At 41.6% G+C, this 10478-nt stretch overlaps 1 protein-coding gene across 1 annotated transcript in view; it reads left to right on the forward strand.

Annotated features, from left to right (window-relative positions):
- Nucleotides 1–1395, forward strand: part of MYRFL (myelin regulatory factor like) — a 60322-nt gene extending 58927 nt beyond the window's left edge. The window contains exons 24-25 of the mRNA XM_065423511.1: nt 1139–1213; nt 1309–1395. Of these exons, the coding sequence (XP_065279583.1) occupies nt 1139–1213; nt 1309–1395 (162 nt within the window). The remainder of the gene's footprint in view (nt 1–1138; nt 1214–1308) is intronic.
- Nucleotides 1396–10478: the final 9083 nt, after the last annotated feature.

Raw genomic sequence — 10478 nt, forward strand, 5'->3', positions numbered from 1 at the left:
AAAGGTGTAGGTTGCTGTGACTACAGCAAAATCATCAGGTACAAGCGAATGAAGATCCTGGGAGCTCTGACCTCCAGCTGTAATTCCAGCAACCCCTGAAGCTCTGAGTCAAATCCAGAGCCCACGTAGGCATGTCATTGAGACTGACTGCCAGCAAAGCTAGTCAGGCTTCATGTGTCAACTTGAAATTCACATCAAAGGACTAAAGCTATCTAGTTTGACCCACAGGTAAGAAACTGCTTCCAGCAGCTGTAACAGTGAGTCATTCAAGGTTGGCATGAGTCAGAATAAAAATACTGCTATTGAAAGTATTTGTTTTCAAGCTTATTTTCCTGAGCGTAGCGAGATTTATTCTACAGTGGTTAGTAGCCCAGCGGTCAGCTCTCCTCTGAACAGTTTCTGCCTAAAATTTATAATGTGCATAATACCTATTGCATCAGGGTGAGGGGGTAGCTGGGACTTTATTGATATTTGTGATGTCTGTGAGGTACTTGAATGAAATGTGAGTGCCAAGTCAAACCATTATAACATTGTTCTTCCTGGAAATAGTGGGGTTGAATTATCCCTATACAATTTCAGGGAAAAGTGTCAGAGCCAAAATACATGACTTGCATTTGTATGTGGTGGAGTGTTACATCACACATAAAACCAAATCTTGCGTGCATACATCTTGCAACAGTTCTGGAGTGAAGACGCTGCATTCTGCCTTGGAATACATAGAGGCCTGTGCACACCCAGGGTATTAGTCCTGCTGCGGCTTGTTAATCAGCTGAATCACAATGTTTACCACTATTGCACTTTACACTTTACAGAGCACTTTGGCACATCTGGAACAATTCTAGCTTCCTAAAGGAGTCTAGAGGGTACTCCGTTACTCACAGCCAGCCTAGAATGCTGGGAGCCAAATGTCTGTCAATTCCTGAGCTGATCGGAACAAAACCCATTCAGAACATTTAAAGTCAGCACTTTCCTTTTGTCTTTAAGTGTGCTGACTTCTCTCACTGTAGCTATCAAGTCTTGTTATCACAATGACTCATACTGCATTTGGCAGTGAAATGCTTTCACAGCCTATCCTTCTCTCTAATTGAATGTAAAATGAGGTTATCAAATTCATCTCTCTTTATAATTCATTATCTAGGGATGTCAGCATATTTGGATTCTCCCTGTAACTTGGTGGTATGACAGCGCATACCATTTCCGCGTAGCTGCACCGGTAAGCCTTTTTCAAATGGGAAATAGACCAAAAGAAAAATGACATTTTAGCTGTGATTAGTTTCTACATTAATCTCCTTTATTTTTCTCCTGCAGGATCTTGCAGACTGTTCAACAGATCCAAATTATGCTGGGATATTTTTTACTGATTACTACTTCTACTTCTATCGACAGTGTAACTAAAATATTGCTGATCATTCTGTTTATTGGGGGGAAAGAAGATAATACTCATGGTACTGAAAAGACTATTGTCTTAGTAAAAGTTTGCAAATGAAATGAGATGTGCAGAATGTTTACTAGTTTTTGTTTAACCATTAACTTTTAGAGACGAGTGGGCAAAAATAAATTATTTGACGGTAGTCCCGGCTCTGCATGTCGAGTCTTTACTTGTAAAAGGACGTGATTTCTGAAAATCAATGGAGAACTTGATATGTAGATATTAAAGGGTTCCACTGCTCTTAGCAACGCCATAAAATATAGTAGATAGGGGGGAAATAGTGGCATTCTAATATACTTCAGACTGTTCAGAAGACTTTGACATAATAAAAATATCAATTGCAGCTGAGACTTGTTTTTGTCCTACAAGCATCTACCTTCCATTATTGTCTGTCTCCTTCTTTATAGTATATATGATTTCTACCAAACAAAAGCTTTGTTATAGTGGAGGTTGTACAAGTACAAAATCTCATTGACGTAATAGCGACAAGTTTAGGAAATCTCATTCCACAGTGGATGTAATTATTTCTCTGCGTCATGTGGGGCAACACACCCCTGCTAACATCACACTCAGCAACAAATGTGCAACTTTAACACCAGTGATGTTGATGCTAGAATGAAGTGTGTTTCAGATATGATCTTTTGTTTTGATCTGTGCAGAAGAATATATCCTTGGATATTTTTTGGAGTGTGTCACGGCTTCACAAGATCTGTACTATGGCCCAATTTTTAAACAGTATCTTGGAGAAACCACTTCAGTGGGCCAACCCCCCCCTCCCGCCACCCAAGAGTTTCCCCTCTTTTACCGTGGCAGGCCACGCAGCCACAATGCTGCTGAGACTGAGCCTCTAGGCTCACATCATGAGCTCTCGCCAGCGAATCCAACTGAGAAAAACTTGGCATTCAGAGACTTTTTGCCCTCATCAGAGATCAATGCACGTCAGCAAGTATTTGAAGTGACACCAGGCAGCCTTTTCAAAACAGAGTAGGGTTTATTAGTCAACTGGAATACAGCATTGGGAAGTCTTTAGGTTAGCCTAGAGAAGCAAAGGTTAAGACATAGTCCATACTGGCTAAAGCCTGGGCTTCCTTGAGCCATGCTGCTCTAGGAACCATCTTGGATTCCTTTCTCTCTCTGTCCCTTTGTCTGTCAGTCCCAGGTTAGACTTGCTGTGTATCTCCAAGGCCAGGTGCTGATCCCCTGCTGAGTTCACATGTTTTGTCTGCCAGAGTTTCCCATTATTAGATATTAATTGTTTAGTCCCTGGAGTTACCATTCTCTTTCTTCCACTGATATGGGTCAGGTTCAGCTAGTCATTGATGACCTGTTCATACCACCCATTTAACCCTTCTGTACCAAATGGGTAACAATCCCTAGTCAAGTCAGTCACTTTCATGCATATCATTCATTAAAAGGTTTTGGAGAATTCCCACTTTGTTTCAATATGTAAGGACATGTGTCCGTGTGCTGGAAGAGTGAGAGAACAGGAAAATGATAATGGGATGCGGTGCACAGTTTTGTAAGATGGACACGTGTACTTGGTGGTATCTACATTCTTCTATGTTTAGGAAAATTGTTTTTTAAAGATAATTTTAGGGTGACTGTCACTTAAGTTTTATGTTTGCTGTTGAGATAGAGGAAGTACATGGATTATGAGTAGTGGATGCTGTCAGTAAGTGGGTGTAAGGAAATTATTTGTATTGAGGAGGGAGGAGAAAAAGAAATATAATGGTGATATTCTAGGAGATTTTGGAGATATAATGGAGATATTTTGGGAGATTGATGAGATGTACATGTGAGCAATCTCAATCCTAAATTAAATCTATTGTTTGTTGTTTGGGAAATTTCTCTGGTTTCTAAATAAACATAACAATGCTAATATATATTCAGATGTTTAGCCATGAGGGGAAAAGCTATGAAGAAAATCTTGCCTCTAAAAATCAGTTTACTTTAATCTTTGACCACAAACACTAAAATGTCTTAATCATAATTGTATGGCTACTGCTTGACACCACTATAGGGCAGAGTTAAGGTTGTCGGGGTGCCTTAAGTTTGTATTTCTTTAATATAATCCTTAACTCGGAACTTCCTGGGTTTATAGAGGTTTGGGGATAATTGAAATCTCCCTGTAATTTTTTACCCCCAGTGACTAGTAGAAACTCTCAACCTTGCCTCCATCTTAATCTAGTTTTTTGCCTGGGAATATGTAATATAGATGACATAGTCTATAATAGCCTGGAAATGGGTTTGATATGGAAGTCTGGATCCAAAAGGATGCAGAATCTGGACAAAGCCAATTTCTGCTTTTAGGCTTCAGAAGAGAATGTCCTACATTGATGGTTGTCTCTTAAAAATTACACATGCTCACCATCAAACACATGACAATACACATGCATTTTTAACAAAACTGTAGATAAATAGGCCTATCTGCTTTTCATTGATATTGCTCTTAGTAGCTATATTGTTCTAACTGACCTGTAGCACTGCAGTGGGAGAACATGGGTTTTCCCCAATTTAACTTCATCAAAACAAAACCTCTGGCTAATGCTAGTGGAAACCCCCACAACATTTTTGTGAAACATTTTCATGGTATATTTTGTACAAATTGAAATTTTGACAAATTTAGTTGAAAATTCTGTAAGTTTCAACCAGCTGCACCAATGGCACATTTATCTAGCAACTCTCATTTTAGGACTTGATGCAGGTTCAAAGGAATGTCTGTTGTGCAGAGACCCGTGTTCTAAGTTGTCCAATGTAACAAAAGTCCAACTCTTGTTGATTATTTATAAAGTAAGCAAAAGTTGGAAACTGACTAGTACAAAGTAGATAGTTTAAGTTAAAAGAATTGTGATAATGGGTCTTCACAGCTTCTGAGTGTGACAAGCTGAGATTCTAGAAAGGGGAGGAAATGTTTATAGTTAAATAACCATGTCTTTTGGCTGATTACTTGTAAACAAGATGAGGCTGTCACTGACACCTTCTTGGACATTGAACTTGGATTGAAATATAAAGAAACAGGCTCAGGCTGAAGCCCAACCCCATCCCCACCTCTTCCGTCCATGTAAGCACTTGGGCCCCAAGATCTGGTGGAGGATAAGTCCAAGCCTAAATCCCTCTGAGACTTGGGTCCAAATGTTATCATTTTGCAGTGTGGACAGAACGTGGACCTGGGTCCTCAAGATTCATATCCTTAGAGACCACCTACACTATCCCATAATCCCATGGGCCAGTGTTCCTAACCTTTCCATCCCAAAAGTAGCCTATTGACTCCCAGGAAATGGAAGCAACCTCTCTGGTTCAAGTACAGCTGCTCAGCATTTAACCCTTCCGTTTGATTCTGACCACTGAGCTGCAGACAGAGATAACTGTCTCCTGAATTCGCTATGGCCACTGACAAGAAGAAGTCCTTTGACAAGTGTGCTGCTACCTAGCCACTGAACCACAGCCAGATACTGGTAAATCTCTGGTGTGAGATGAGCATGACATTCAACTTCAGTCAGAGTCCCAGAAATGACCATGTGTACCAAGAAGTAGCGAACATGTTGACAGTGTTGGAGATTGACTGGACCTATGACCAGTGCAGAGAGCAAGTTAAGCAACTTAAGAGAGAGTGCTGGAAAGTCAGGGATGAGAACAGCACCTCTGAGAACTCACCATCATCCTGCCTCTTCTATGAGGACTGTGACCAGGTGCTCGATACTGCCAAACACGGATCCCACAGCAGTTCATGATAGCCTGGTAAGCCGGGATGGTGAGTTTCTGACCCCCAAATCCAATATAGCACTGGAGGGGAGCCAGCAAACAGTGGATCAGGCTAGCAAGGTGACTCTGATGCTCATACCAGTCCACAAGGAGGTTTTTCCAATGGAGCAGCTGCAGCATGTCCTGGATCCAAACCTGGAAGAACTGTTTGATGACCCCCTGGAGGAGCAGCTTGTCACAGAACAGGCAGCAGAAATAGAAGAGGCAGAAGTAGCCCCGGAGCCTGGTAATCTTCTGGCTCTGTTGTTGTTAATGTACAAATGGGACTGATTTCCAGTTTGAGCCAATGCAATTTTTATTATAATTCCTGGGTAGCAGTGTGTATTTGGTAATAGAGAAGACTGCATGCCAGCCCCGTGGCATCATCCCCCACACCACAATGTGGAATTCAAAATGGAAACTGGGAAGTGAAAAAGCAGTTAAGCATTTCACGTTAAATTTTTACCAGATATGCACACCTTCTTACAAAGATGTGCTGGGGTGTTTAGAGTAAGAATTTGATATTGCCTTCCTTTTCTGAGTACACAGCATTTTTGAGCCTTGACATTCCAAAGGCACTTTTCTCTGAGGATGTTCTGAACCATTTTTGAAGTACTGAGGCAATAATGCATTGTGATGTGTCTGCTTTCGGGCCCTTCCACCTTTGCAGTTCAGTCTCAGTCCAGCAGGAGCCTGTTTTTTCAAACTGAGAGTGCGGTCCCAAGAGGAAGCGTTTCCTCAATTACCTTAGGGTTGACATCCTGGACAGGACCAATAAGCTAGTCTAATACCAAAGGGAAAAGGATTCACGACAAATGGAAATGCCCAGGCAAGCTGTGGAGCATGAGGAGAACACGGCAGTGAATGAGGAGAGACTTGCCATGCAGTTTCTGGCACAGGAACGTTGCTTGAGGGAGGAAGATAGAGCACAGCAGCAAGACCTGTTTGAGAGGCTGCTTGCACTAATGGCCACAAGAGTTCAGGCTCCTGCTCCAACTGCACCATGTCCTGAGTCCCCTCCATGGTACCATGTCCTCCAGACCAGGAATGCATTGGACAATACCAGGGTTGGGTGGCCCATGCAACCACGACTGAATGGTAGTGAGACAGGGAAAACGTACCCCCTGCAGTTCTTCACTCCTTTGCAGTGGTACCAAGTGTGTGCTAAACATGGTAGAAATGGAAAGGAGAATGGTAAACCAGGGGGCACACAGAAGTAGAAGGTTTAATTATTTGCAGGGACAAAACATACCTGAAGATGTGTGATGTTGTGTATAACAAAGGTGACCATTTATATCACTGTTGCTACCACTGTTACACCATTTCCACAAATCTTATACAAAGTGTATCATGTAAGGTGCCAATGGAAAAGTCATGATTTGCTAAGTACGATTATCCTGTTTATATGCATCTTTGTATCTGAAATTATGAATATTAGCTATGTACTTGTATCTTACACATGTGTTGTATTCCTGGGTGACATCCCCCAGACAGAAGTTACATCAAAGCTAGACAGCTATGTGTTGATGGCCTCACCCATTAAGGACACTCCGCTCTCACAATAGGCCATTCAAGAAACTCATCGCATCCAGATGGCTCTTCCTGACGATGCCTCAGACAGGGAGGGGCCAATGGTCACTCCCTGTGAGTCACAAGCCATGTAAGGACATGTGATATGCTCATGTGACCCTGGACTCCATCTTGGGCCAGTAACTTTCCAAAAACAGGGGCTGTGGGCTTTGTTTGGGACAGCAAACTTCCATGCACAGGGCAGAGGATGTAAAAAGGCATGTGAGGCATCTTCATTTCCTGCTTCATTTCTCTGGACTGGATTTCTAACAAGGAAGATCTAAATAAGGACTGATGACCCCCAATCTGTTTGGGTGATTCCAGAGAGACTTTTGCAAGATAGCAGTTTATTCCATCACTGCTACAAACCTGATATAAGGACTTTGCAACCACTTGTATGTATATGATTCCTTAACCATTCAATAACTCTCATCTTTTCTTCCTTTTTTTATATTATTAAACCTTTAGTTTTTACTTACTAAAGGATTGGCATCAGCATGATTATTGGGTAAGAGCTGAGTTTTATATCAACCTGGCTAAGTGGCTGATCCTTTGGGATTAGAAGGACTTTATAGCTGATGAAATTGGTTTTCAGTAATCACTTATCGTAAAGTCCAGTGGGTGGGTGGAAAGCCTAAGGAGACTGCATCTCTGACTTCTTGTTAACCAGTGTGGTGAGACAGAAGTTCTTTTGTTCCTGGCTTGGTATAATCTAATGATAGAATAACTATCAGTTTGAGGTGAATCTTCCCCGTTTCTCAGCAGTCTGTCCTGAATTTGGCATTCTCAACTGTGACCCACTGAGGCAGGGTGACAAGATGTAGTTACAGTGAGCATTCAAAGGCTTCAGTAGGCACTTTAGTAGAGGGCTAAACTAGTCCTATTTAGTATGATCAGATCTGGATTTCAAACCACAATGACATCCCATAATAATACTTGGGTGCTAACATTTTTTACTTGGCTTTCAAATAAACCACCTAGCCATCTCTCTTGACTCCTTCAAAAGAGACATCTTCAAAAACGCTCTTGGAATTTCTCAGCTTTAAACACATTGATCCAGCCAGCGAGACCACTCTGTGTTACTGATTCAAAAGTGGTTTTTGGCAAACTGCCCTGCACAGAACTGAAAGCAGATTTTAGGTCCCAACATTCACACATGTTCCCCTAAAACTGAGAACTACTGGGCATCATCTGCATAACCTAAACAAAATTGTCATAAGTCAATGCTTAATTATATTTTATAGGGTCTTCTCTCCTGATTCAGACAAGATTCCCATTGAATGTCATTGCCAGATTAAACTTTGAACTCCACACTTAAAAATGTGAGAAAACAGTCCACTGGGGATCAACCACTTCTTAGCTTACAAATATTTGTCACCTTATTTTTCCATCATATAGGTGGAACTGGAATACTGTATCTATCGGTGCATAATCACCTTGCATGGCCTGGAAGAAAGAGGTGGTGCGCATTAGTCTGTGAGCACAGAAGTGGCAGAGGAATGTTCACGTGGCATAATAATTCTCTCTGCTTCACTCATGCATCTGAATCTTTTGCCCTCACATGTAAAGGAAGATGATGTGCACGAGTTCAGTGAGGGAGCCAAGCAGCTGGCTGACTTGTACTCAATTCTGGCCCCTCTACTCAAGTGTGGAGTGCGCATGGGGCAGAAAGAGTAAACCAAAGCAAGAGAACTGAAGTTACTCACATGAGAGAGTAGATAGGATTGGATAGGAGAATAGCTCTGACTAGTGCCCAGAGGTGAGTAACATTCCCTCCCACATTTGCACATCAGGCCTCTGGTTTCTCACTCTGGTTGTGGGAGTCATGGTGATGTACAATAATTGCTACTCTGTTCTGCTGTGAAGTGTTTTACGGCTATTTGCTGTAAACATTGTTACTTACGTACGTCTCGTGTTTCTCAGAAGCATCATGCATTTGGCTCTATGGACTTCCCTATGCACACAGTGTGCATTGCTTTTTTTATGTGAGCTGTGCTATTATCATTGGAATACGGTAAGTTTCTCTGAAAGACCGTAGCACAATTGTGATCTGAATACCTAATCTATATTGTGTTTATTTTATGTCCTTATTAAACTATGTATTTATTTGCGTAACTTAAAAACAGATCAGCTACTCTGTGCAGTAGCTGCTGCTTCAAGGTACACAGCAAAATCGTACGAGAGATCAGAACTGAGTTTCATATGGGATGTAAGATTTTTGAGGCTGAATTTCAGGGTATTTGTTTCCTTATGTGAAGACCTCATTCTTGTTAAACAGTGTTCAGTGCTTATGAAGCAGCAGTACAGACATACCACAAAAACTCACATTATAGAAACAGCAAAGTCTCTTACACTGATTATGATCTTCATCTTGGACTAGCTCCATTGAATGGCACATACGCAGCTAGCTGCATAGGAAACATGATGTGACTAAAGCCAAACTCTTCTAGCTTCCAACAGGGTCAAGGGAGGCTTGCTTCTTAGAGGAAAGAATCCAAAATGGGGATTGCAGCTTGGGAAGATGCAGCAAAACCCTGTCATGTAGTTTTGTCCCACCTGCTGACTGGCAGCACGAATGCAGTTTGTTGTGCTTTTTATGGTCTCCTGTAAAGCTGCTTCCAGTCTATTGTGGGAAAAATGTATTTTCAAAAACTGTCTAAGGCATACCCAGCAGACGGTTTGCTCAGTCCTTTCTCCTCTTATTGTTCAAATTACCAGGAACAGACACACTCTGCTTGAAACCAGGATTTTGGAGCAACCAAAGTAAAGGTAGCCCTGATTGATCTATCCCAGCTTTTACACAAGACCCAGGCCCTTCTCGGACTGGATATTTGGGGCAGGTTTAGTCTGTGCTATGCAGGTATGCAGCCAGGATGGATGGTTTAAATTTAAAAAGCTGCACACTTTTATCTTAAGTGGTAAGTGTGTGTGAGAATGAGTCGTGGGGCTGCCAGCGAAGGCAGTGATAGCTGCCAGTGCTTAGCCCTTATGGAAATTAATACCCCCTGCTATTTAGTAGCCTATGCGTGAATTTAGACCCCAGGTTTGAACATTTTGGTCTTAACTCAAGGCACTCATTAATATGGGACGCAGCTGTCTACTATGTAAACACACATTTAGAATAAACGCAGTAAAAATCGTTATGAACAGTGGTTATCGAGCAATTTAAAGAACCACTGTATTTCCACTGCTAAATACCTCAGTTGGTTAGCAGCCCTCTCTTTCTGCCATCCGTCTCTCACACGCATGCCCACACACAGTCAGACAGACAGCAAATCATGACCATATTATGGATTTGTTTCTTGAAAATTTTTTAAGGCTGCTATTAGTACTTTTGAGTTCTGAGTGGATTACTTGTTAAACTGATAAATTTATAAATATCCCAGTCTACTCACACACAGCGGCAGTAATGGAATACAACTCAAGGGCACTAAAATCAAGCTACCAAAACACTGGTGCTTCTTAAGAACAGGATATATAAGGCATCCACACAGTAGGTACATACTTTATGCTTAAACACACAGATAAATGTTGCTGGTGCCTCTCAAATCAAGCAACAGGGAATTCCAAAAACCTTTCATTAATAGCACTCAAATCACTAGCCGTCTGCTTGACTCCATACAAGACATTCAGGGAGTCATGGGCCCAGCCTGGATGAGTTTACACTCTAAACATACAGACACAAATTGTACTACTGGCTGACCAAAAGATGGTCTTTAATACATGCCAGAAGATGTCA

This window comes from Emys orbicularis, chromosome 1 (genome assembly GCF_028017835.1).
Source record: "Emys orbicularis isolate rEmyOrb1 chromosome 1, rEmyOrb1.hap1, whole genome shotgun sequence".
Lineage (NCBI taxonomy): Eukaryota > Metazoa > Chordata > Testudines > Emydidae > Emys > Emys orbicularis.